The sequence below is a fragment of the Dipodomys merriami genome, unplaced genomic scaffold (assembly GCF_024711535.1).
Source record: "Dipodomys merriami isolate MVZ:Mamm:240054 unplaced genomic scaffold, mDipMer1.0.p SCAF_5, whole genome shotgun sequence".
Classification (NCBI taxonomy): domain Eukaryota; kingdom Metazoa; phylum Chordata; class Mammalia; order Rodentia; family Heteromyidae; genus Dipodomys; species Dipodomys merriami.
The window spans coordinates 64,981,949-65,008,121 of NW_027206068.1; the positions used below are offsets into that span (position 1 = coordinate 64,981,949).

The following is a 26,173-nucleotide window of genomic DNA, read 5'->3' on the forward strand; positions in this document are numbered from 1 at the left end:
AGACTACTGAGGAACCCCTGCTGGGGAAGTCCAAGGCTACAGGTGCCATCTAGACTTTGGGATGAAGCCATTAAGAGGAGCTGAATAAAAGCAACCAGCTCAACACTAGGCAACCAGCTCACCAGACAGCCAGTGAGCAAGAAAGTAAAGAATAGCTCTGGGGAGGCAGGGGTGGGGTCGGGGAAGGACAAGAAAGAAAACAAGGAAATATTTTAGATTTCCAATTGAAAATTGAATACACATTTTATTTTTTGCCTCCCCCAAACCTCACCCAAATTATTTCTTTTAAAGTTGTTTAAGGCGAAAAGCTGGAAGGATGGCCATTAGAGAAGAGATAGTTTTGGAAGTGAAGAATGACTTTTAACTTCTCAACAATCACAGGAACGCTAAAAGAGAATGACGCAAGATCCTCAGAATCATAAAGGAAAATCCTGTTGAACCAAATGGCCATATTCAGCCCCAACAGTAAATTAGAGAGTTAGAATCAAGATATTTTCCATTTTGCTCATTACCTGACCTATATAACTGTAGCCCCTCTGTACATCACCTTAACAATAAAAAAAATTTAATAAAGATATTTTACATTTTGTAAGTTCTCAACAGCAACAACCAAAAACACCTTTAGTGCAACCATTTCTGAGAAAGTACCTGCAGATTTACTCTACCAACATCAACAATGATGAGAAAAATCTTTGACAAAGGAGATAGAGATCTAACAGCCCAAAGACAAAGAAGTTGGGGGGAGGGTCAGATTTCACTTGTTCTAGGGTGCCCAGGGTGGAAAGAAAGAAAAACAATGGAGAAGCATTACTAGGTTGCGATGTCTTGATTGACTCAAGCTTAACCCTCCCACCTCCCACCCCACTTCCAGCCCCTAGGAAATTTCCACTGGGTTAAGGCTAAGGGTGTAACTTGGTGGTCCAGTGAGTCCCTATTATCTCCAATACCTTGGGTTTAATTCCCAAAATTTAATGCAAATTAACAAAAATGAAGCCAACGCCTCTGGTGGCTCATGCCTGTAACCCTGGGAGGCTGAGATCTGTGGATTGCAGTTCAAAGCCAGCCCGGGGGAGGAAAGTCCCTTAGATGCTTATCGCCAATAGGCAATTTAAAAAACAAAACAAAACAGGCAGAAGTGGAGCTGCGGCTCAAGTGGTAGAAAGAGAGCTAGCCTTAAGTAAAAAATAAAATAAAATAAAAACTCTGAGACAGCACTCAAGGCCCTGAATTCTAGCCCCAGGACCAGCACAAAAAATACCAAGTAAAAAGAGAATCAGGAAAAGTTAAGTTCCAGTGGTGATGTTCAGTAAAGAAAGTAATTTTTAACCTTTGGCCAAGAGATTCTACAATTTAAAAACAAAAACAAATCAATAAAAATCTTCCTTTTGCTTTGCAATGAAATAGATGTTCCAGAAATTCTAATCTGGGTCTCATCACCCAGTGGGAAGGCTAATGTATTGGGACAGCATTTTGTTTCTCAAACTGATCCGTGAAAACAGAAAGCAGATGGCATTGCTCTCCCAAAAGAACGGAGGTGACCTGGGTCGCATTTGTGGGGCAGGCAAGAATCCTGGGGGGAGGAGAGGGGCAAATGTCTAGTAAGGTTTATCTATTATCATTATTATTCTTTCTAGGTTGTGTTGATTTTGCAGATCAAATCACGGGGAGTTCTGAGACTCGGGCATCTACTTTCTGTCCTGCAATCACTTTGGGAGGTAACTAACTCTCCCTCTTACCTGGGTCTGGGCACTGCACCGTGCCAGCTCAGGTGGGGAGGGCGGTGGGGGGTAGGCTCGTGTCTTCTGGGGAGTACCAAGTTGTTTTCATTCCTCTTTTCTGAAAAGTCACGGGCCACCAAGGGAGAGAAGAACCGAAAGTGAAATCAGCTGAGAAGTGACATCAGTCAGCAAAGTTCAGAGTTGTTTACTGAGACACCACTGTGAATGGAAGCAGAGCCATCAGATCAGGGCTCAGCCTCCGGCCACCCCTCCCTCCCCTGCCCCAACTGTGGGAGCCTACCCCTCAGAAAGCCAGCCAGAGGCAAGAATCCACCCAGCGAAGGTGACTTCTCCAACCACCTTTTCATGAGTGTGCCTGCGGGCTCTGCACCTTCGTATTGTAAGTACCACTCCCAAGTTCCATGGCTGGTCCAGGTGTCTCCGGTGACCATCGGGTTTTCTTCCCCCATGGTTCACCGTCTAGCCACACAGAGCAGGGCCTGGGGGGGGGGGGGGCTGAGAGCCTGTGACCTTTCTCCCTCCTGTGTGTGATCCGCCCCCACCTTGTCTTCTCTCTGCTCCCCTTTTCACCCCACCATCCAGCATCATCCTGTGTGGATTGTTAGCCTCAGAAACAGCTGAAGGTAAGGAAGGGGAAACTGACTTGAAATATGCAGGATGAACTCTGGACAGCTGGGTTTTGCACAATCTGTACAAATCAAATGTTTTGTAGCTTGGGAACACATTGTACATGAGAACCGGGCAGCCGCTGGAAAGCAGGTCACTGAAGTGCAGCTGTTAAACTGGAGTTTAACAACAGTGGAGTTTCAGTACACACTAAGATTGCTGGAAAGATCTGTGTTCTTGACTCAAAGATCTGAATAGAGTTAGGAGATTGTTAGAAGCTTGGTTATTAGACTGAGATTAGGTCTCATAGCCTGCGGGGAAATCAAGATGAGATTTCAATTCTCTGAGTGCTGATCTTAAGCGTTTTCTTCCTCCTCCTCCTCTTCCACTACTACTTCTTCCACTGTTCTGCTTCTCCTCTCTTTTTTATTGCTATTATAAAGGTGATGTACAGAAGAGGTGTTACAATTATATAAATCTAGTAATGAGTACATTTCTCTTTGGACACTGTTACCCCTTCCCTCACTCTCTCCCAGTCTTCTTTTTAAAATGTGAGCTGTCTCACTAATACATTCTATTCTACTCTTTTACTTGCATTCAATCACTGAATAAAGAAAAAATGCTTATTTCCTTTTTTCTAGTATCATCTTCCCACAGCCCATCCCTCCCCAAAATTGGAGGTTTGGTTCACATGACATTCTTTCCACTTGAAGCATATTCCCTTTTCTCAACTTTTACTCCATCTTGGCCCCTGCTTTTTCTAAGAACTAAGATTATAGTTGTTGTTATTTTTTTCATAAAAATAGCACAGGATCCTGGGAATCTTTCTGATTAAAAAAAGAAAAGAACAATTGCTTTTAATGCTACACCCCAGAAATAACACAGATAACAAGCTAACATCAACATTTGAAAAATAACTCCTTCTACCTGCCATCGGTTATAATTTACTTCTAGAAATACTGACAATCCAAGTTGCCTCCCACTTGCTAAATGAAATAATATTATGTGAACAATCTTTATAGAAATCTTTGAAGCATTTAATCCTAAGGAAGCTGCATCCTTACAATAAAAAAAGTGGAATTACAAGACTAAAATAATATGGTTATAAAGGATTGGGAGGTTAATGCATATTGCAAATCACTTCTCTGCAAATTTGTATCACTTTTTGTCTCTACCATATCAAGGGATTTGTTGTTGTTGTTAATATACAGTTTTGCTAAGCATACATGCTATATAACTTGATATATATTTGATAACATTAGAAAAGATACCGATAGTCTTTCATGTTAGCTAACAACATTGTTTCTTTTCTTGTTGGGATCTATTTCTTCCTATGCCCTCTTTTCTTGTTGGGATCTATTTCTTCCTATGCCCTTGTCTGTTTTTAAGAAATTCAGAGCTCTTTGTCACCACTTACAGGAATGTTTTCTACTGTAGCTAGATGGTCATCATTTCACTTCCATCATAGATATTTGCCATGATAACGGATTTTTTTATTGGGGGGTGTGTTTTAGTGTCTGGAAATCTATAGTTTTAAATAGTTAAAGCCACACAGATTTTCTGTGTGGCTTTGATTTGCTCTTCGGTGCAGTATGTTCTCTTTCCATAAATCAAATATTTATTTTTCTAGACTTTTCTTATATGTTTGTGTTTGAATCTGTGTGGAATTTATTTTGGTATGCAGAGTGAGATGAAAACTTAAAATAGTTTCTGGAGCCAGGCGCCAGTGGCTCACATTTATAATGCTAGCTATTCAGGAGACTGGGAATCTGAGGATCATAGTTCAAAATCAGCCTGTGCAAGGAAAGTCCATGAGACGATTATTTCCAGTTATCCACCAAAGGAGCTGAAGTGGACCTATGATTCAGAAGTGGTAAAGCACTACTATCCTAGAACAAAGAAAGTTAAGAGACAGCACCCAGGCCCTGAGTTCAACTCTAGAACCAACACAAATCAAAACAAAACAATAAAGACCTCTATTTGGTGTGTCTGTCTTCCAAAGTGGATCACAAGCTCAACGATTTACTCCATGCAGTCCCTCCAGACCCTAGAAATCTTGGCACTGACAGTGGCCAGGGATAGAGAATTTCCTGACAATTGCAGGAAATGTCTCCATGTGGTCCTCATATTGCTTTGGGCCCTAGAAATCTCAGCTCCCCCTAAACTGAGAAGGCCTGCCTTGTGGGTGTGTCTGCTGATAGAAGGGCTTGAACTAAGGGCATGCGCACTGTCCTGGCCTTTTGTTCAAGGTTGGTATTCTACCACACTTGAGCCACAGTTCCATTTCTGGCATTTTTATCTATCTATCTGCCCATCTATTTTTTTGGTGATTAAGTGGAGATAAGAGTCCTATGAACTTTCCTACATGGGCTGATTTTGAGCCACAATCATCCTATCTTATTCTCCTTAGAAGCTGGGGTTACGTGTGAGCCTCTAGCACCTAGCTCATTGCCTACTTTTTAAAGGATTCTTTTTTTCCCCACTGTAAATGTTTTGTAACCTTTGATACTAACTGGGTTATCTGCTAAAGAAAGCTCATAAATAGCAAAACACTCAAACAAATACAAGGTTCTATTAATGGAACCATTTAAGCAGCTATTCCAATGGCTCCACACACCCGTGAGCAACTAGACTTACATTTCTAACTTTATGTTACAATCTCATGGTGTACTCCAATTTCTGCTGGGAAAGCTGTTTTTATTTATAAATCCCAAACATGGCAGCTTCTCATAACAGCCTGGTGCTATGACGGCTACCCACACAGAACAAGAAATCCAAGCAAGGAAACAGGTCCAGCAGATTGAACAATAGCCTGACTCTAAACACCTAGAAGACTGAGGGGCATGGCTCAAGCAATCAAGCCTGACAAGCATGAAGATTTGAGTTCAAACCCTACTATTGCCAAAGACAAAAAAAAAAAAAAAAAAGAAGAAAAAGAAAAAAATAGGCCCTGGCCTCATATTTCTGCCAAAGGAAATATGACACATTTCCCTTTCTTCTTCCCTTTTTATTGTTATGGCCGCCACACCTAAACCTTGAGTGCCACTAATCTGAAATGTGTTGGGCCAAAAACAAAAACACCCAACAGACAAAAAAAAACCCATTTGATCCAGCGCTGGGAGCCTTCTCTGACAGGTGAAGAGTCAGCCTTCCTGTGCACTCTGAAGTTCTTACTGTGCTGGTTTTGTTCAGTCAAGTTCTCCCTGGTCTCCTTTCATTCGTGCTTGACATCAGTCCATCTTGACATCAGTCTTGTCTCCGCTTTCCATTCTTAGCCACAGTCAACCCTGGCCAACCCATATGCAAAGTGACCATCACTGTTCCCACAAACACACATGATTGATCAGACCCGTGGCCCAGCACCATGGGGGTGATGCAACTGTCCCAAGGCAGGTGACTAGTGAGGGGACAGAGAGATGTTGTACTCATGATGATTGCACGCAACATGCTGAAGTCACCACCTGCAGCTGCACCAGAAGACAGCTTTTTGGAGTTCAGCTCAGCCACTGAGCTCTGTCTCATCTAACATCTACAAAAGAGACTCTACAGTTGTGCCCATTCTACAGATTAGGAAAGTCAATTTCAGTGAGGATGTGAAGTCTCCTAGTCTCCCTTGGAAGAGCCGTGTGTGTGTGTGTGTGTGTGTGTGTGTGTGTGTGTGTGTGTGTGTGTGTGTGTGTGTGTGTGTGTGTGTGTGTGTGTGTGTGTGTGTGTGTGTGTGTGTTCCAGTGCTGGTGCTTGAACTTGAGGCCTACAGCTTATGCTGAGGTTTTTCAGCTCAATGCTGGTGCCTCACTGCATGAGCCACTGACTGTGTTCACTGGTCAACAAGCCCCTTGGGACACCACAGGTCTCCGCAGAGCCCTCAGCCGCGCTGGCTGATGGGACTTCTCAGAGCAGGTTTGCCCATCCACTGCCCTACGGCCTTCTTCCATTGCTCAGGAAAGGAAAGGCTGGAGGAGCTAAAAACCTAGCAACTTACCTGTACCTGTGGGGGTAGGGGGTCGATTTTGGTGGTACTGGGGTTTGAACTCAGACCTTCACACTTGCTAAGCGCCTTCCTTCTGCCACTTGACCATATCCCAGTCTTTTTTTTAAATTTTTTTTTACAGGTAGTTATATTTTTATGCTTTTAGGCCAGAACAGCCTGGACCTTAATCCTCCTCCTACCTATACCGCCCTCATAGATGGGATTATCGATGTGCACTGCAACACCTGGTCTGTTTTTTTCTCTTAAGTCACACAGATAGAACATGCAAGTTGTGCAGCAGGTTTAAGAGCTGTAGTCGCCAGTGTTGGGAGAGGGGCTGGGTGGGGCGGGACAAGGCGGGGCAGGCCTGCTGTGACCGCCTGTAGCCATTTTCTCAACTCCTGACACCGGAGGCTGGAGTGGGAGATCTGAAGAAAGAGGACAGTCTTGTAGGAAATTTGACTTTTAGAAACTCGGAAGAATACAAATGAAGCAAACAGGAGCTCAAGAGTTGTTTATAGTCAGGGTCTCTTAAGGGGTCCCAGCTGGTATTGGGTGTTGGAGATAGAATGATAACAGATACATTTTAGACAGACACACAAATAGAAAAATGGATCCGACCGACAGACCTCCCAGGTCTGGGGGGTTGGGTGAGACACTTTAAGGAAGGGCAGGAGGACATGGACAGGGTCACTGCAATTTTGGTTAACCTGTGCCCTGTAAGTCACATGCCCACAGTGACCTGAAGAGGAGAGGGGGAGACAGACAGGATCCTAAGAGAAAAGTGTCCAGACAGGGTGACTGGCAAGTACAAAGGTCCTGAGGCTTTTGGAGAAAATATAGAATCCACTGTGGCAGAAGCTAAGGTGGGGAGATTCAGAGTAAAAGTGGGGGCTAGAAGTATAGCTTGCTTGTAGAGCATTTGCTTAGAGACCCTAAGTTGAATCTCCAACACCAGCAAAAACAAAATAATCCTAGAAGTCTGAGAGATAACATGTTGTGAGAATATGGAGGTACCTTGTTCTTTCTTTTTTTTCTTCGTTTTTTGTCATTCTTCGTTTTTTGTCAATCATGGGGCTTGAACTTCGGGCCTGGGCGCTGTCCCTGAGCTCTTTTGCTTAAGGTTAGCACTCCAAAGCTTTGAGCCACAGCTCCACTTCTGATTTTCTGGTGGTTAACTGGAGAAAAGAGTCTCATGGACTTTCCTACCCAGGCTGGCTTTGAACCATGATCCTCAGATCTCAGCATCCTGAGTAGCTAGGATGACAGGCATGAGCACCTGGCCAAAGGGACCTTATTCTTATCGAATCAGGAAGAGCTAAGGATTGTGAATGTGGCCCAAAAAAAGAGTCCTCCTTCCCCTCCCCGCTCCAGCCAGCCTTCTTGGTAGTCTGCTGCAGAACACACAAATGCCTGCAGGAAATCATGATATTATTCACTAGTGCAAGAACTCGAATGTTCCAGACTCTGGTTCTCTTGCTTGAGAGGGGCCTAAAAGAAGAGGACATTCTCTGCCAGCATTGGATTGATGAAAGACATAGTGAGTGGACTAGGATTCCGCTGGCAGTGGATGATCTGCTCGGGTATCAACATGGGGTGCTCGGGGAGGCCAGCCTGAGGGAAAAGATGAACTTTACAGGGAGAGGATCAGACAAAGTGTGCAGGAGGAGCTCGGGAACACGGTGAGAATCCAGCCTGGGTATATAAAGTGCGGCTTGTGAATACCTCAGGTATTCAGGTAGGGATTGTGAATCAAAATGAACACACTGAGAAAGGGGTGGGTAGTTGTTTTTATATCAGACGGAGGAGAGGAGAGGAGGAAGGAGAGGGAGAAAGAGATGGAGAGGAGATGGAAAGGGAGAGGGAAAGAAGAGTTTTGTGGGGAATCTCAAATATTGGGATAAAAATGAGAAGCCAGCAGAGCCAGGTGGCAGTGGCTCATGCCTATTCAGGAAGCTGAGAGCTGAGGATCTCGGTTCAAAGCCAGCCTAGGCAGGAAAGTCTGTGAGACTCTTATCTCCAAATAACCAACATAAAGCCAGAAGTAGAGCTGTGGCTCAAGTGGTAGAGCGCCAGCCTTGAGTAAACAAGCTAAGGGACAGCGGCCAGACCCTAAGTTCAAGCCCCAGTACCAGCCCCTCTCCCCACCCCACGTAAGAAACAGTGTTACTGTTTTTTCCACCTTCTCACCTGTTCCTTATTGCCAAGCAGAGCCTGGACCAGAACACAAATCTCTGCTCTGAAGGAATTTCCTGGTTCACCCCTTTCTCTGTTGGTGTCCAGGTGGTCAGGTCTGGAGATGTCCTGCTCCCCAGAGGGAGCTATTTTTGTGGCTATTTTTGAGTCAAGTCACTGCAGCTCAGCCTGACCTAGAACTTGTTAGCCTCCTGTCTCAGCCTCTGGAGTGCAGCCAGAGGAATATTTAATGCAGTCGTGTGCCAGGATTCTAACTGGCTGGACTCCCATGGTCTGCTCTTTTACTATGACTAGAACAAGAACATGATCTACAATGAAAGGACGCGATGCTTGTGTCTCTTCAGCTATCACCCTATACTCCTTGATTAGAATAATAATTTTAGAGATGCTTGAATAAATAAGCAAGCAAAAACCTGCCTGGAGTCAATCTTTGGATAATATATTCCTTCCATCTCCCTTACTGGGAGTTGTGCCCCACCCTCAGCACAATTACTTCTGTGCTAATGTCAGGCTCACTTGGTGGCTCTCGGTAACTGGAGTCAAATCCACAGTGTCGGGGAGTCTACATGTGTGTCTTAGTCCTTACTCTTCTTGTAGAGGTGATACATAGGGGGATTACAGTTACATGATTCACATAATGATTACAATTCTTTTTGAGCTGTCTCCACTTCCCTTGTTCTCTCCCAATTTTTTCCTCCTGTCCCCAGCCCACAGATGTACAGTTCATTTTCCACAGTGTCTAGTGAGTGAGTACTGCTGTTGTATTTGCTCACCCTTTGTTCTACCTTATTCTGTGCCCTCTCTTTACCCTCCCAAATACAAATGAACAACACAAGAGGCTCAGTAGCTAGGTGCATATGAACATAGCAAATAATATTTTATTAAATGAACTCCAAGAAAGGAAACCAAAGATTTTTAGTTGCTGTTTTTGTACTTCCTTATTAAAAACTGCAGTGGGAAGGTGCTCAGCGGTAGAGTGCTTGCCTTACATGCATGAGGCCCTGGGTTCAATTCCTCAGCACCACATAAACAGAAAAGGCCAGAAGTGGCACTGCAGTTCAAGTGGTAGAGCTCTAGCCTTGAGCTGAAGAGCTGAGGCACAGTGCCCAGGCCTAGAGTTCAAGCCCCACGACTGACAGAAAAAAAAAAAGTTTAAAAACTGCAGTGGCAGAATTCAGACAGCCTTTGCCTACAAAGGATCAAAGGGACAAGTAGAAACTAAAACGCAAAATGATTTATGTGCATGTTTCTATGTGTTCCTCTGTGTGTGTGTGTGTGTGTGTGTGTGTGTGTGTGTGTGTGTGTGTGTGTGTGTGTACATGAATTACTGAGGATCAAACACAGGGTCTCACCCCTGCCCCAAAGTGATTTTTAAAGTGCTGATAAAACTTCACAAAGGAAGAAATCTAGATAGACATCAAACACTTGAAAATGTTAAAATTTACTAACTCTGAGAGAAAATAATTGTTCATCATGGGTCATTATCTAAATTAAAAGGCTCAGGACTAGCTCAGCTTCTTGGAAGGCAGAGGAAGGAGGATCACTGTCTGAGGCCAGCCTTAGCAAAGTTAGCTCAAGACTGTGAAACACACACACACACACACACACACACACACACACACACACACACACACACACAAACAAGAGCAAAAAGATTGTGACTCAAATAGTAGAGTGCTTGTCTAGCAAATACAATGACCTAAATTCAATTCCCAGCACAGAGGAAAAAAAAAAAAACATGACTCAAGAATACACAATAGTAAGAAAGAAGTGATAAGCTGTGGACATGAGCAAAGTAGCTCATGCCTACAGAACCGGCTGCCCAGGAGACTCAGATAAGATCATAGTGAACCCTGGTCCAGTCTAGCCTGGACAACACAGTCTGATCATATTGCTAAACAAAATGTGGGGAAGGAAGAGAAAGGAGAAAGAGATAGTAAACATTCCCCTCAGCCACCAGTAGCAACATCAAGGAATTCACAAACTGGCATAGTTTATAATATTATGAGCTACTATTATGAAGCCTAACTTACAAAAACAACAATCCATGACACCACTACATGGAGTTTGTAAAGGCAGCATTTAAGGAACCCATTTCTGGTGTGACTGGAAAGCACGTGGCGAGGCTATTCACAGATGGAATAATGCAAACGCGTGTTTGTCTGAACTTAACTCTATATCACTGGAGCTGGGCTGAGCGTGGTTTCTGGGACCAGTAGTGATGGACGCTATTTACTTTTCCTGTGCATTTTCATGTTTCTCTCCCTAGTTTTCTGAACAAAAACAGCATGTGTCACACTCACTTTATTGTGTAATAAAAATGGTCACCACAGTGACTCAGCCCTTTTGCCCCTTGAAGGAAGTGGAAGATTTTCGCTTCAAAAGGTCATTGTAGAGAAAATATGAGGATCCACGGTGTTGAAAACAAACTCGGGCAAGCTTTTGGAGTATGGAGAAATCTCACAGGGTTTCCAACCAAATATCCAATGCTGGCATTGGGGCACCTTTAGGAAAAGAAATAAGGTCTAGCCACAAGCCTCTACTTCCTTAAGTCTACCCAGATTTCCAACAACAGACAGCCATGTGGACCAATCCGATGCAGAGAATGTCTATGACCCAAACACCACCCTTCACCTGTGTAGTGCAGCTGTCTTGTTAAGCTTGGACATAACACATGCATGTAAAATAACCACATGGCGGTGTGTGTGTGTGTGTGAGTGTGTGTGTGCGTGCGTGTTGGGACTAAGGCTTGAAATCAGGGCCTTAAACACTCAATTTGCTTTTTTTGCTCAGGGCTTGGGCACTGTTCCTGAGCTTCTTTTGTTCAAGGCTAGCACTCTACCACTAGAGCCACAGCACCGCTTCCAGCTTTTTCTGAGCAGTGTGTTGGAGATAAGAGTCTTATGGCTTTTCCTGGCTGGGCTGGCTTTGAATCACAGTCCTCAGATCTCAGCCTCCTGAGTTGCTAGGATTACAGGCGAGCCAACTGCACCAGCATTTGGCTCTGGTTTCATTTTGCCTTACTCCAAAAGTCCAGGCAAGGTGATGTATACCTCTAATTCCAGAACTCAGGCAGTGGAGACAGGAGGATCTCCAGTTTGAGGCCAGCCTGGACTACACAGTAACACCCGGTCTCCAACAACAACAACAACAACAACAACAAACAATTTTTTTAAAAAGAAGAAAAAACACCCCAAACCTCCAAACTGTCACCTAAGAGAAAATGAGGAAGTCTAAAACAAAGCTGTAGGCAGGTGGTTGATGCAATCTCTTCCCAGAGAGATATGCCATCTTTTTTATTTTATTTATTTATTTAAATTATTTTTGGGGGTTGCTAGTACTGAGGCTTGTACTCAAGGGCCTGGACACCGGTCTCTTTTCTTTCTTGCTCAGAGCTGACACTCAACCACTTGAGCCACAGCGCCACTTCTATCATTTTGCTAGTTAGCTGAAGAAGCTGAAGTCTCCAGAATTTTTCTGCCCAGAGTTGGCTTTGATCCTCAGCTATAGGCTCCTGGAGTAGCTAGCTAGCTAGCCATGGGCACGCAGCTAAATTTTTTAACTGAGTTCTGTCTTTAAGGGGAAAAATGGTTCATCTTACTATTTTCCTTAAACTCAAGGATTCAAAGAGGAGAAATAAGAGGGAACACTGAAAAGTGGATGGTACACCCCTCCTCTTCCCCCAACCCCCAGCTCCACCCTGGGTCAGTTCATGGGTAATGCAGACATCCAGACTCACTTCCTCCAATACATCTGGGTGGACCAGGTCCCTGAACCAGAAATCCAGCCTACATCATAAAATATGGAAGCCCATTGAAAACACAGATGCCAGCCTTTACATAATTGTTAAATATGCAAAAGACATCTTCAAAAACTGTTGGCAATCATTTTCATATCCTGGGCTACACTGGATATGTAGCTTTTCAGCCTGTCTGGCTGAGAATGTATGCATTGAAGCCATTGTTTGCAGTCCGTAGTAAGCATCATTGCGGAGATGGGGGTCTTTGGCCTCTCAGGCTATCCAGGGCTTGGGATATTGCGGAGATGGGGGTCTTTGGCCTCTCAGGCTATCCAGGGCTTGGGATCAATGCCACAGAAGGGCTGCAGATGCTTCCTTCCATCCAGTGTCTCAGTTGAGCTTGGTGGGGGAGGGCAGGGCTTTGCTGCCAAGTGGCATGCAGAGGCAGATAGATTCAAGTGGCGTTGTTCTAACAGGCACCTCTCCACAACCAAGTCTGACAAAGATCTCTCTTCTCATTTCTGGCATACATTTGGGCCTTTGAATAGAACTGTGCCCCTCCTAGGGGTGGGGGAAGGGACTTTCTGTTCTTATGGAAGGAATATGGCATATGAAATCAGAGCTTTCTCCTCTCTCCTTTTTTCCTTCCTCCTCCTCTTTTTTTTTTGGGGGGGGGGTCCGGTCGTGGGGCCTGAACTCTGGGCCTGGGCGCTGTCCCTCAGCTCTTCAGCTCAAGGCTAGCACTCTACCACTTGAGCCACAGCGCCACTTCTGGCTTCTTTCTGCTTATGTGGTGCTGAGGAATCAAACCCAGGGCCTCAGGCATGCAAGGCAAGCGCTCTACCACTGAGCCACCTTCTCTGCCCCTCTCCTCCTCCTTTTGTTGTTGTTCTTTCTCCTTCTCTGTCCCGACCTGCAGGACTTCAACGAGGGCGGTGAACCTAAGCGAGAAGGAATGAAGGGACAAGAGACGCGAAGAAGGACAGCAAGACAAAGATTCTGATCAAGCTGCCAAATTTTTTTTTTTCACACAGGGGTATTTATATGCTTAGAACAAGGAAGCTTTTTCATTGGGTGTAGCAGCTGCAGGATGCTTGCTTAGGGCAATGTGAAAAGGTGGTCAATAGCAGCTACCTGGTCTTTGTTTGGGGCAGGATGCAAAGACCAGATTCTGTAAATAGCCTCGAGAGATGTTCCAGCGAGTCAAGCTTATCATGCAGTGAGGCTCCCTGCAGGGCTCTCGACATCTCCCCCTTTCTTATTTAGAAAATTGACCATCAATTGTTGGCTGCTCTTTTTGAGGGGGTGACAGAGGCTCTGTTCCTCTAAGGGCCCAGGGTTTTTCTCCGCTCCGAGTGAGCGTCCTCACTCGGGGAGGGGAATTTTACAGCCCTTGGCATGTTTTTTGAGGAGATGGCTTGTGGGTATGCATGCCAACCGTCATGCACCAGAGGGTCTTGGGTTTTGGGATCTCGCGGATCCATCCCCCTGCAGTCTTACCAGCACCCTTGATTAGAGCATTTTTTCTTCCTCCCATAGGTGCATCCTCCCCCAAGCGGAGGGGCCTATAGGAGGAGGGGCGAACCTATCCCTTATGGCAATAGGTCTTGCCCGTTGAATGGTCAGGAGTTATGAATAAGGAGGGTTTTCTAAATAAGAAAAAGAAGGGGGGCTGTTTCCCACTGGAACAAGCTCATGGCAAAAACACTAATTAAAAGCCTGGGGTAAATCCTAGATCTCAATGCCGCGGTCTGCCATATCAAGGCGATGGTGATGAACCTGTATGGGCTTAGAAACCAAGAGATTAATCTGTTATTTAATAAATTCAAACAGGAAGGTCTACCTTTGGAGTTCTAGCTGCATTTGTAAGAGAAAAGGCATCATCCTGGGGTGGTGGGGGAAGGTTTCCCCTGGGTTGTGGTAAGCCATTAACCTGTTTTATCAAGCGTTCTGGCAGCCACCTTGGGGCCGCTTGTTCTTAATCTAAAAGACAAAGAATGGCAGGGAGTGGTCTACCTGTAGCTTGAGAGGGCATTGCCCCTTGGCTTTGTTTGCCGAAAGTATGTGAGCTGGGGACTGAACCCTGAAATGCCTTGGTAAAGGCAGCACCTATGGCGAGTCCCATGGCATGGACGGTTCCTACTCCAGCACAAAGCCTGACGAACTCAGAGAGGTCACCCTTGTATTTATGTGGTCGGAGGACATCTAGACACGCTGGATTAGCATTTTCAAAGGCAAGATGTTTAACAAAGGCACTTTCACTTTTACTAGGCCCAAGAAGCCTTTCTGCAGCCAAGTTAAGCCTTGAGACAAAGTCACTGTAGGGTTCCTCTGGCCCCTGTCTAACCTTTGCCAGGGAAGTAGTAGCCGATCCCTTTTAAGGGAGATGCTTCCAAGCATAAAGGCCAGCGTTTTGAATTTGTGCCAAAAGTCCGGCAGGAAAGCGCGCCTGTTTAGCATTGGTATCAAAGGGCGCATTACCCAAAAGTTTAGTATAGGTCCAGGTTTTTGAAGATGTTTTAGCCAAATTTTTTTGCTCGGTCTCTCTACATTGTTCCTTAAAGTCCACATTCCATAAAACAAAATCACCCCCACTAAGGGTGGCGCGGGCCAGGAACTTCCAATCATTAGGGGTGAGCCAGCGCGCACTTTGGTTTTCTAACAAGGCTAACGTATAAGGGGCAGTGGGGCCATATTGGGCACATGCATTTTTAAGCTTTTCAACAAACCGGAGGCTAAGCCTCTTATACTCTTGTTGGCCTTTTCCCTGGGTGGGTTGTTCCACTTCATCCCCAGTATCCTGTTCCTCATCTTCCTTTTCCTCCTCTTCTGATTCATCCTCCTCACCCTCTGAGATCTTATCTGTCTGGCTCCGAGTTACTGGAAAGGCGAGAACTGATTGATGGCCTGATCTAACCTTAATTTTATCAGGTGTTTTTGGCTTATCGGCCAAGGCCAGTATGCGGAGTTCATAATCAAGGGACCGCAGTTCTTTTAAAAGTTGAAGGTGTTCTCGCCTATGTTGAAGGGTCTCGCGTAAAGGTGCCAGGTTAGGTAAAGGGGGGGGAGAAAAAAGATCTGGATCTGGAGGGGCAGTGGGCCCTTGAAAGGCTGGGTCACAAAAGGGAGGGGGCGCATAGGAGGAATGCGGAATATTTGAGGTAGAGAGTTTAGTCTGAGGTAGGGAGTGACTGAGTAAGGGGGCCTATCAGGCTGATGATATTGGGTCTCCTCCTCGGGATTTAAATTATTCTGAGGGGAATGGGCAGTCTGGGGTACAGGATAATAATATTCATCTACCTTTTGAGAAGGATTTTCAAGATCTAATACAACCGATGGGCAAGCCACGGGGGGCCGAGAGGCCTGTTGGAGAACCTCCTCTCCCCTTTTTACAAGTTTTAAAATTCCACTATCAAACAGAGAACATTTTAAAATGTCATTAATCAAATTCCAATAGGAAAAGGCCGTAGAAGGAACCTTTTCTGAACCAAAGGTTTCATAATAATCTTTTAAACAATCTCCTACTCTTTGCCAGCTTTTTGCATCTATGATTCCTTCAAAGGAGACCCAAGGACACAAGTCCTCTATGAATGAGAAAAATAATTCTAAGTCCTTTTTCTTACCCGCGTTCCCCGTGTCTTGAAGGCCTCCCTGAGGTCTGACAGAAATAGATCATGTGACGACATTGCTTTTCCCATGGTGGGTCACTCACCATGCGCCGTCCCCACTCTCCTCCTGGATCTGTCTCTTGGTGGGGTCTGTCGAGGCGATCTTGCGATCTCGGACTGTACTTGGCCAAGTTTTCCCGGAGGATGGCGTTCCTTCCTTAGTCAGAGGCTCAAGGCCAGTTGTCCCGACCCGCAGGACTTCAACGAGGGCGGTGAACCTAAGCGAGAAGGAATGAAGGGACAAGAGACACGAAGAAGGACAGCAAGACAAGGATTCTGATCAAGCTGCCAAATTTTATTTTTCACACAGGGGTATTTATATGCTTAGAACAAGGAAGCTTTTTCATTGGGTGTAGCAGCTGCAGGATGCTTGCTTAGGGCAATGTGAAAAGGTGGTCAATAGCAGCTACCTGGTCTTTGTTTGGGGCAGGATGCAAAGACCAGATTCTGTAAATAGCCTCGAGAGATGTTCCAGTGAGATAGTCAAGCTTATCATGCAGAGAGACTCCCTGCAGGGCTCTCGACACTTCTCCTTTTCCTTCTCCTTCTTCTCCTTCTTTTCTTCTTCCTCTCTATCTGTTTCTCTCTCTCTGTCTCCTTTCCCCCCCCAGATTTGAACTCAGGGTCTTGAACTTGCTTGTCTTACTTGCTGAGCTGGAGCTCTACCACTTGAACCATGCCTCCAATGCTGCTATTTCCTGGATATTTTGGAAGTGAGTCTCAGGAACTAACTTTAAACTGTGATCCTCCAAGTCTCAGCCTCCTGAGTAGCTAGGATGATAGCCATGAGCCACTGGGTTTTTTTTTGTTGTTGTGTTTTGTTTGTTAAAAGGAAAACTATTGCTTTGTTCTGCCATCTAAAGATGCAAGGGACAGGGTTATAAGTACAGAGGTGTACCAAAGAGATCTAGAACCACTGAGATTCTTTCCCTCTTTCCCTCCCGACCTCCCTTCCTTCCTTCCTTTCTCTTCCCAACCTAACAACTTTGACTTGGATCTCCAATGCAATCAGCATTCTAGAAATGAATATGAGAGAGTTCCTTCCACAAAGCCCGTCCCTCCTCCCCACTCTGAAAGAAGGCAACCATGACCTTGTGCAACAGAGGTGCACACATTCTGTGTTGGTGATATGTATGTCTCCCTCATACTGGACGCCCTGCCTCACATTCCATATGCTATTCGGCTTCAAATAAAACTGGGTCACACTGATGTTTTATAGTCTGCTCCTATTTCATTGTTTAGCAAGGCTTCAATGGCACTTCCTTAGACGAGACCTTATTCCACAGTGGAAATAGGAATGAACTTGCTCATCTCGGCTTAGGCTGTATTTGGGTAATGGCAGCCAGCCTTCCTGTCTTGGTGCCTTCCTCAGCCAGAGAAGAGCACCAACTGGTTCGTGTGTGTGTGTGTGTGTGTGTGTGTGTGTGTGTGTGTGTGTGTGTGTGTGTGTGTGTGTGTGTGTGTGTGTGTGTGTGTGTGTGTGTGTGTGTGTGTGTGTGTGTGTGTGTGTACGCCAGTTCTGGAACTTACACTCATGGCCTGGGTGCTATTCCTGAGCTTTTTGCCCAAGGCTAGTGCTCTACCACTTGAGCCACAGCTCCACTTCCAGCTTCTTTGATGGCCCCTCTGCCTGGGCTGGTTTTGAACCATGATCCTTAGATCTCAGCCTCCTGAGTAGCTAGGATTATAGGCATGAGCCATTGATGCCTGAGCTTCACAAACCACTTCTTGAGCAAATTATAATAACTTAACATAAAATCTCTTTGTGCTATACAATTTTGCTGCAAATACCCTTCATTACAAATGAGTTTGCTTAATTTGGGGATCATTACTTTTCCTAATCTAGCCTAGAAAAAATCCCTAGTTTTTGTTTGCCTTTTATGCATTCTACTTTTAAGAAAAGCTGTCTATAGCACAGCACCCCATAAGAATCTATATCAAGTTACTTGAACTTAATGACTTCCCCTTAATGACCAGTGGTCTCATTTAATCAGTAGAAAAATGTTTTCAGAAATACACACAAAGGGGGACAATTCTCCAGTTCACCTAGAAAAAAAAAGTCCCTTTAGGCCAAAGATAATTTGCCCCCCCAAAAGTATGCATTTAAAAATTCTTTAGTATTATATGTCAGGCCCAATTATTTTTCATATCAATTGTTTTTTTCTTCTAAGATTTCAACTGCACACAATGCTTTTTGGTATTCTCAGGATCATCAAGTGTTGTATTCTTTGTCAGATTTCCCCTCCAGATTTCCTTTCTCTGCTCTGGGTAGTGACGTCTAGAACTTTCCACCAGTTTCCTGTTTCCCTCTCACAGTGATCCCCTCTGTCCCTTCTGTCAGGGTCTGCTCTGATCTGTGCCCTGGGGACAGGATGGACCCCATCAGTGGGCGTGGCTCTCCTCCCTGACAAAGGTCCATCCACCCCTGGGTAGTTTCCCCAGCTCCCCCGTGGCTGTCATGGCGGCTGTGGTACAAGCCAGCACTCGGCCAACATCTGCTTCCACCTTTAGACCAGCACGCGCAGGCCTCACTCAAACTCAAACTCAGGAAGAATCTGAGACTCCTTCGCAAATGCTCCTAATGGCTGCAGCAAAGCCTTTGACCCAGGGCATTTCAGGTAGAAAATCTCAGGCATTTATATCCTCCCAGAAGATTGTTTTTTTTTTCCTGGCAGGGGTGGGAAGGAATGAGTTTACTCCTAGATTTTTTTTGTGTGTGGAAATGTCAGGAAATGCAGGGAGCAGGCCATTCAAAAGAAAAAGGGGGGGGCTTAAAAAAGAAGCCATGAACAACTCACTGATGTGACTTTCTCCCAGGTTTCTTTGCAAGGGGCAGGAGAGATGGCCATCCCCAGGCTATGGCGGGATGGCGATGGCCGCGGGCCCTTCGTGGGCATCATGATCCTCACAGCTGTGGTCATCTCCCTCCTGTTCTATGCCCTCCTCTGGAAGGCCGGCAACCTCGTGGAGCTGCCCGACCTGACAATCGGCTTCTACAACTTCTGCCTCTGGAGTGAGGACACAGGCTCGCTGCAGTGCCACGTCTTCCCGGAGCTGGAGGCCCTGGGGGTGTCTCGGGTGGGCCTGGCACTGTCTAGGCTCGGCGTGTACGGGGCCTTTGTCCTTACCCTCTTTGTTCCTCTGCCTCTGCTCCTTGCCTGGTGCAACGGTACCGAGGGAGAGTGGCAGCTGGCGGTGGGCTTCCTGGCCATGTCCTCCCTGATGCTGGCCAGCGGCCTGGGTCTCTTCCTGTGCTATGTGTGGAAGTGGCTTGCGCTCTCCCTCCTGGGGCCTGGCTTTCTAGCTGTGGGTCTGGCCCAGGTCTTACTCTTCCTCTTGTTTATGGCCACAGCTGTGTTCTCTCCAAAGGTCAGGACAAGATCAAGCTTAAGAACTGCTAGTTCTGTCTAAAGGCTCACATGATTGCAAGGATTCAGTTCCACCTCTGCACAGAGAAAATGCCAGGAGAAAATGCCAGGGCTGGCACATCTTCTGGGCCATCTTGTTTCATAAGTGATGCTGACCTCAAGCTCCAGCAGACAGAACCATCCACTGAGCAGGCGGGGCTGAGGTGGTGTGGACAGCGGGGCGCCTGTGGCTTCTTAGCAGACTGTCTGTCCTTTGGGATTTCTAAGAACCCCACAAAACCACACCGTCCATCCCCCCATGAATTCCTGCTTCAATGAACTGACCTGGATGGTTGTTATTCTAGCCTCCAGAGGGCGAAGGAGGTACGTTTAATATCATGGGACTCCATTTCCAGGCTGATTTCGCCAAATTGCCAAACTGGAGCCCAGTCATGGTTTAGTTTATGGCAATAAATGGGACCATTATGAAAGATCATGAGAGCACCTCAGTGTCTTACAAGGCCTGGCGAGCAGCCTTCCTCCATGGTGAGGAATCAATCGACAAGCTACACTCCCAGTGGGCCGCCATTCCCAATAGGATACTACTCCCAAGGGCCCAGGAATGGCCTCCAGGGATTGAATGCAGAGAAGACACAGGGCACAAAGAGGTGTGCTGGCTTTGAAGGAGCTGATGAAAAGGCCCTGCACCCCACAGACCAAGAGTGGGTGGTGTGTGATTTCTCTCGTGACCCAAGAGTACAGCTCACACGAGTGCGTGGCCCCCACTCACAAATGCCGCATCCCTCAGGTCTCTACCCGCAGCTAGGAAGGACAGAAGCTGACAACTTATGCATTGGAGAATTCTGTGTATTTGTGACATGTGTGTATTAAAAACCCTGTCTGGCAATGACAGAACTCAATCTGTAGCCATCAAAAGCTACACTGGACAGAGGCAGAAACATGGTCTCTGCTGGGATCTTTTGTCCTGATCACCATCTCCTGGCTCCTGTTCTTGTCTTGCTTTTCGAATGCCCAAGGTCCAAGGCCAGAGGCCACCAGGTGGACAGAAGATGTCAGCCAGGGGAGATGGTATGAGGGGCACAGAGGGGCCCCCGGGGCGCCTCTGCTTCCTGTGGGCAGGGGACTGTGGCATCGTGCCTATCCTGCCAGCCGGCTGGAGGGGAGCACGCCTGCTTCTGGAGAACTTCTGGTGGGAACTGTTTAGCCCAGGCTTCCTCCTCAGGGAAAGGGCCTACTGAGTAAGTTCTAGAAACTCCAGCATTCTTCCCAGCCACACTTTTCCTCAAAAATTGTCAGAGATGTCAAAGAAAGTCTCTTTCGTTGGAGAAGCTGGATCCCAAGGCCTCATTTTTCTCTGTATCCTGATATCCAAATAAAACAAATAATTGTGATTCCAGACCCTCTGAACTGGGAGAGACTGCAGTGGCCAACAGAGGCTTCTTCTGCGTGAACTGTTCACTCCTTAGCTGAAAAATATCTCCCGGACATATTTTAATACATCTTCTTCCTCTTCCTTCTCTTCGGAGGCCCTGCTGCAGGTGCCACTGGGTGCCCCCTCTCCCTGTGCAGGGCTGAGGTCCGGGGCAGGGGAATCTTCCCCACCGTCCTCTTCCTCGCTGCTGCTCCCAGGGGAGCTGGTATGTGGTGACACGGGGCAGGGGAGGGTGCAGGGTGGCTTATCAGGGCCTGCCAGAGCTGGCTGTTCCCAGGGCTTTTCCTGTTTGTGACCCTGTGGGGCAGACGAAATGACAGGCTCAACACACACACACACACAGAGCTTGCTTCCCCAACAGCACATGCTCAGGAGCAGCTGCACAGACCAGGCCCTGCGCCCACCTCGTCGTAAGACCCCAGACCCACCTGAAGGCAAGCACCCACCTTCCCTTCACCCCACTGCTAGCGGGTTACTCCAAGGACTGATGGATGGGATAACCCAGTTTCAAAGCACCTGGCCGACTAGAAAGTACTCTAATACAGTACTCTTAAGACATTATCATTATTATTACTTGGGGAAGGCAGGAAACTTCCAGGACATTCTGCCAAGGATAGGCGCAAAGGTTTGGAAGTCGTCGCATCCAACTGGGACCCTCTCCAAAACGCAAACAGGCCAATACTCTGTCAGGTCTGCATACACATCAGTACCCAGTCACACCCCACCCAGGCCTGGCGCCCCCAAGGCCCACCCCTTTGGCATCTACCCCCACAGGGAGGGACTGAGGGGGCTCTGGGGGAGAGAAGGGCCAGTGAGGGGCAGGTAGTGGAAGTGGCTGCCAGAGGAGCAGGACCCTGAGGCTGCCCGCGGCACCCTTCTTACTGACAATGGCCAAGGGCCTAGGCTTGCTTGTGTCCGTGAGAGTTTGTGGTCCCAAGAGTAAGTAGACAAGCCATGGACTTTACCTCAGCCAGGATGCCCAGGGCCACATCCACCATTTCTGCTTCATTCATAAAGTACACGGTCTTCACTGTAGGTCTGAAACAAAGACACAGGCCACAGCTGGGGACAAAGGGACTCAGGTCTTAGGATGGGGAGGGAATGAGAGCACGAGGGTGACATTCCCCACCTTCCACCATCTCCCCAGGGAACTGGGATTGGGTGACAATGGTCAATCCCTGAAACCTGCACCTTGGGTGTGACACAGCGGATGCAAGCAGATGCAGGCCACAAGCCAAGATCAAAATGTACCCGAACGTGTCACACTTACTCCAACACTGGAACCATCTCAAAAGGCCAGCTATGTCCATATGTAGGTCATGCCGCCTGTAATCCTAGCTACTCTAAAGAAAGTTCATGAGACTCTTATTTCCAATTAGTCAATGAAAGCCAGAAGTGGAGCTGTGGCTCCAGTGATAAGAGAATCAGGCCTAAGTAAAAAGGCTAAGGGACAGCACCCAGGCTCTGAGTTCAAGATTCAGTACTGGCACCAAAAAGAAAGAAAAAGAAAAAAGAAAGAAAAGAAAAGGAAAAAACACAACTGTCTATCCAGAAATGTGGTCAGGGGTGCTGCCGGTCGTGTATGTATAAGTGCCTTTCCTGGAGCATGAACTGAGGGTCTGGGAACTGAGAGAATTTTTTTTGCTCGAGACTGGCCCTCTACCACTTGAGCCACAACTCATTTCCAGCTTTTTGATAGTTTATTAGTTATATAATTCTCACAGACTTTCCTGCCAGGGCTTGCTTCTAATCATAATCCTCAGATCTCAGCATCCTGAGTAGCTGGGATTATAGACATAAACCACCAGTGCCTAGCTGGAGACCAATACTTTGGATACATGATGGCTGAGAGCTTGGTTTGTGTGCACAACCCACCATTTATGAGCTGACAGTCAGGGCCTGGTGACAGAAACATCACCAACAAAGAGTTAGGCATCTGCCTGTGACACCGCCCACCCAGCCTACCACCTAAGACCTAGTCAGGGAGAAACGCCACCCACCACACTGAAGATCCCTCCTCCCCTTCCAATCTTCCCCAAGAGTGCCCTGGCCAGAGGCTCCCACCTGGAGGCTGCCACCAGTGTCGTTCTCCTCCTTTTGGGCGTCTTCACCAGCACCTCCTTCCTCTCCGCCACCTGGGCTGTCATCCAGGAGGGGAGGATCCTCTTTTTGTTCCCAGATTGTAAGGCTTGCATCTCTGTCATTTCCACAGAGAAGCGTCGGGATCCACACTAAATGCCTGGCTTCTCTGATTCGGGACTCCTGCCACACCAAGCGTTAGAGACTTAGTTCTTCCAAGTAGGAGCGGATGTTTAATGCCTAAAGAAGAACGAAGTCAGTGAATTCCAATGAGCTAGAACAGTTGCCGCAATGACTGGTCAGCCATTATGACTGATCAACGTGGAGCAGGCCAGAGGTGAGTCCAAGAGTGAACACGCCCCAGGAGCCTCAGTCAGCCATCAGCAGTGTCAGGTTGGAGGTGTGGTAGCAGGCAGGAGAACCGATCAGGAAGGCAAAGCTCTGTGACTTGCCCCAGTGCCCCACGCAGGGGCCTCGTCCAACCAGAAACACTCTCTCATAGCCTCTGCAGTCCCAGGAGCCTCTTCTCCTCAGCACCCCAGTTCTAACCATTCTCATCCTTCTCTCTCCCTCAACACTCCAGATTTCTCATTTCCAAGAACCTCTGAGGCCAATTTCATTCATTCACACACACACACACACACACACAAATATTGCACTGGACAAAGCTACACACCCCACCACATAAGCCAAGCCCCCACACAATCTGAAGATGCTTCTGATTGGTCAAATTTTAACTTGCAGAGAAGCCTGGAAGCTAACATTTGGTTCTCCTGATCCACAGAATCTAGAACCCTCACCACCCCCAGCCTCACTCCATCCCCCCCTCTATTCTCTCACCTAACATGACTTCACCTTTCACCACCTCCAGTTGCTTCTGCCTCAGCTGCTATTACTGAAGCCCAGTCCCCACCTACATAAAGGTCTCCACTTCCCACTCCACCTAAAACCACCTTCCACAGATCAGAGGTGTGCCTAGAAAGTAGCCAATGAAGAGTCAGCTGTTCCCCTTTGTTCCCCTTTGGCTCACTCCTGCAATCCTAACTAGTCAGGAGGAAGAGATCTGAGGACTCAAGTCCAAAGCCACCCTGGGCAAGAAAATTCTTATTTCCAATCAACCACCAAAAAAAAAAAAAAAAAAAAAAAAAAAGCCAGAAGTAGAGATACGGCTCAAGTGATAGAGTGCCATCCTTGAGTGAAAAAGTTCAGAGACAGTGCCTGGTACAAGTCCCAATACCAGAAAAAGAAAAAAAAAGATATTCTCCTGATAATGTACTACTCACGCAGAATGGCCATTTACAAGTTAAGAGAAAGTGAGCAGCCCATTGCCCTAACCTGCTCAGCCAGAAGACAAACCTTTGCCAATGGGCATTCCCATCTGTGGACCCAAAGATGCAGATCACTAAGCCTACTTTACAAACAAGGAACTCACACTTAATTAACTTGCACAAGGCCAATCAGACACCCAAGATGGCAGCCAGGACCTGAAAGTGTAAATCCTGTTTTAAGGCACCAGAATCTGCCAGAAGTACACCGTCTGCAGGTCAGTTCTCACAACTCTGAGACAGATCTAACACGGCATACCCTTCTTGTCATTATCGACTCAATTGCCAGAGACGGGTAAAAAGGTGCTAAATGGCTTTTCCTATTGTAAAAGTGTCTTGGCAATGAAAAAGTTTTCTAAAAATGAATACATTTAAAACAGATCTTGCCAGTCCTGGTGGCGCACACCAGTAATCAACAGGGAGGATGAGGCAGGAGGATCATGAGTTCGAGACCAGCCTGGGCTACACCTTAAAACTGAAATCTTCACATCAGCTACAAATCAGACTTCAGAGGATCTGAATCTTGCAGAGAGGAAGAAAAAAGAATCCCCAGAAGCCCCTGAAAGTTCTGGGGGAATAGTCTTATCAGTCTGTAGCAAGTTACAAAAACAAAGACGCAGGTACCTTTGCTGAACCTCACATCTGGTGGTGGTTGGTGTTTGATCTCTAGCAGCCAAATGTTCCCCAAGCTCTCATCGGCTCATCGCCATGTTTCAACGCAGTCAGTCCAAGTCATTCAGCAATTAACCTAAGATCAAGTTCAGTGACCAAGTCAGGGAGGGAGAATGTTTGAACACCCACTGTAATTTCAGCAATAACCAAATCTAGACCGTCTAAGGCACGACGTGCAATGCGCCACTTCCAAACGGAAATAAGGAGATCTCCGTCATGTTAACCCTTCCCTGGGAATGAAAGGATTCGTTTCGCTTTGTTGTGCATGATCCACTTGGAAACTCACCCCAAAGTCCCTCCCAGGAGGCGCCGCGTCCCCTGCAGACCCGGGGCCGGCGGCGCGCTCCCCGCGGCGGCGCGCTCCCCGCGGCCGGCAGGGGGCGCTGTCCCCGCCGACCCGGGGCCCCGCCGCCGGGACCTGCCCGCCCCCCCACGCGCCCCTCCGGCCGGCCCAACCCGCGGCTCTCGTGCTCGGTGGGACCTCTGCCTCCTCGGGTGCCGCCCCGGTTGCTCTCCCGAGTCGGGCGGGGTGGAAGATTCTGGACAGTTGTGCCAACCCGGCAGGGATCAGCGCGCGCGCCTCCGTCCGCTGCGGGGCCTCCGAGCGGTTGTGGCGGCTCCCGCCCCTTCCGGCCTTGGCGCGCTCCCGGCCCGGCCGCGCGCCCTAGCGCCCCCTGCAGGCAGCCGCGCCAAAGTGCAAGCGAAGCCCAGGCCCCCATTCCCAGACCCCTAAATGGGAACAGAGGGGGAGGGAAGGGGGCGCTGTGCCCTCTGGGGGTTCCCACCAGAAGCGGAGCCTAAGGCTCGCGGCTGGAGACACGTGCAAGAAAGCCCTTGCAGGGGGACAAGGGAAGCCTGCGTGCCTCTATCTCAAACCACTGCAAACGTTGCTGAGCTGTGCGTTCCCTGTGCAAAGGGACGGAGGCACCTATGCCCAGGTGAATTCCAGTGATGTGAACGATCATCCACTACAACCGGGGCAGCCCAAGGCCCAGGAACGAAGACCCCGGGAGAGAGACCACTGCAAAGGCAGGCACAAGCAGTCACAGGGCGGCCTATTCTGGCTGATACCTTCTCCTTCCCAAAATGACAAAGACGGAACAGGCGCTGGTGTAATCCTATTGTAATCCTAGCTGTTCAGGAGGCTCAGAGAGGAGGGTCGCAGATCTACGCCAACCTAAATAGACAGGCTTAGAGAATTTACCCCCAGTAAACCAGCAAAAAGCCAGAAGTGGGAGTTATGGCAGAACACAAGTTTTGAGTGTAAAAGCTAAGCAAAAGTGCAAGGCCCCGAGTTCAAGCCCCGATACTGGCACCAAAAAGAAAGAAAAAAAAAGGGGGGTGATGGCAGACTAGATGGTTATGGTACCCTCTCTGGG

The 26,173-nt window shown here is 47.4% G+C and overlaps 2 protein-coding genes and 1 long non-coding RNA gene across 11 annotated transcripts in view; 1 reads left to right on the forward strand and 2 right to left on the reverse strand.

The window, feature by feature from the left end:
• LOC138809819 (uncharacterized) overlaps positions 1–2,340 on the reverse strand; it is a 38,488-nt gene extending 36,148 nt beyond the window's left edge. The window contains exons 1-2 of the long non-coding RNA XR_011366953.1: positions 2,282–2,340; positions 1,737–1,836 (exon numbers count right to left, since the gene is read on the reverse strand). This is a non-coding gene — a long non-coding RNA (uncharacterized lncRNA). The remainder of the gene's footprint in view (positions 1–1,736; positions 1,837–2,281) is intronic.
• On the forward strand, positions 1,491–20,677 carry Tmem140 (transmembrane protein 140). Of its 5 annotated transcripts, none has more exons than XR_011366952.1 (4): positions 1,491–1,534; positions 1,635–1,715; positions 1,845–2,118; positions 13,170–13,373. XR_011366952.1 is itself a non-coding variant. In XM_069996826.1 (4 exons), the coding sequence occupies exon 4, from the start codon at positions 18,760–18,762 to the stop codon at positions 19,327–19,329; it is 570 nt and encodes a 189-aa protein (XP_069852927.1). In that variant the 5' UTR covers positions 1,491–1,534; positions 1,635–1,715; positions 1,845–2,118; positions 18,736–18,759; the 3' UTR covers positions 19,330–20,677. The 5 variants fall into 5 exon arrangements, 4 of the variants coding, with proteins under 4 accessions (XP_069852927.1, XP_069852928.1, XP_069852930.1 ...); XM_069996826.1 differs by lacking the exon at positions 13,170–13,373 and adding an exon at positions 18,736–20,677; XM_069996827.1 differs by lacking the exons at positions 1,491–1,534; positions 1,635–1,715; positions 13,170–13,373 and adding an exon at positions 18,736–20,677 and having other exon boundaries at positions 1,816–2,118.
• On the reverse strand, positions 18,573–25,430 carry Cyren (cell cycle regulator of NHEJ). 5 transcript variants are annotated; one of them, XM_069996834.1, is made up of 5 exons: positions 25,352–25,430; positions 24,747–24,870; positions 22,783–23,037; positions 21,684–21,756; positions 18,573–21,015 (listed from the first exon to the last, which is right to left on the reverse strand). In XM_069996834.1, the coding sequence occupies exons 3-5, from the start codon at positions 22,920–22,922 to the stop codon at positions 20,749–20,751; spliced, it is 480 nt and encodes a 159-aa protein (XP_069852935.1). In that variant the 5' UTR covers positions 22,923–23,037; positions 24,747–24,870; positions 25,352–25,430; the 3' UTR covers positions 18,573–20,748. The 5 variants fall into 5 exon arrangements, with proteins under 5 accessions (XP_069852935.1, XP_069852934.1, XP_069852932.1 ...); XM_069996833.1 differs by lacking the exon at positions 25,352–25,430 and adding an exon at positions 25,276–25,347; XM_069996831.1 differs by lacking the exon at positions 25,352–25,430 and adding an exon at positions 25,251–25,340.
• Between the last annotated feature and the right edge of the window lie 743 nt (positions 25,431–26,173).

Coding starts and splice junctions, on each gene's coding strand:
- Tmem140 (XM_069996826.1), top strand. CDS start 18,760: ATGGCCATCCCCAGGCTATGGCGGGATGGCGATGGCCGCGGGCCCTTC.
- Cyren (XM_069996834.1), bottom strand. CDS start 22,922: ATGACAGAGATGCAAGCCTTACAATCTGGGAACAAAAAGAGGATCCTC. Junction 21,757..22,782: donor ACACTGGTGGCAGCCTCCAG/GTGGGAGCCTCT, acceptor TCTTTGTTTCAG/ACCTACAGTGAAGACCGTGT. Junction 21,016..21,683: donor CCCTGGGCATCCTGGCTGAG/GTAAAGTCCATG, acceptor TCTGCCCCACAG/GGTCACAAACAGGAAAAGCC.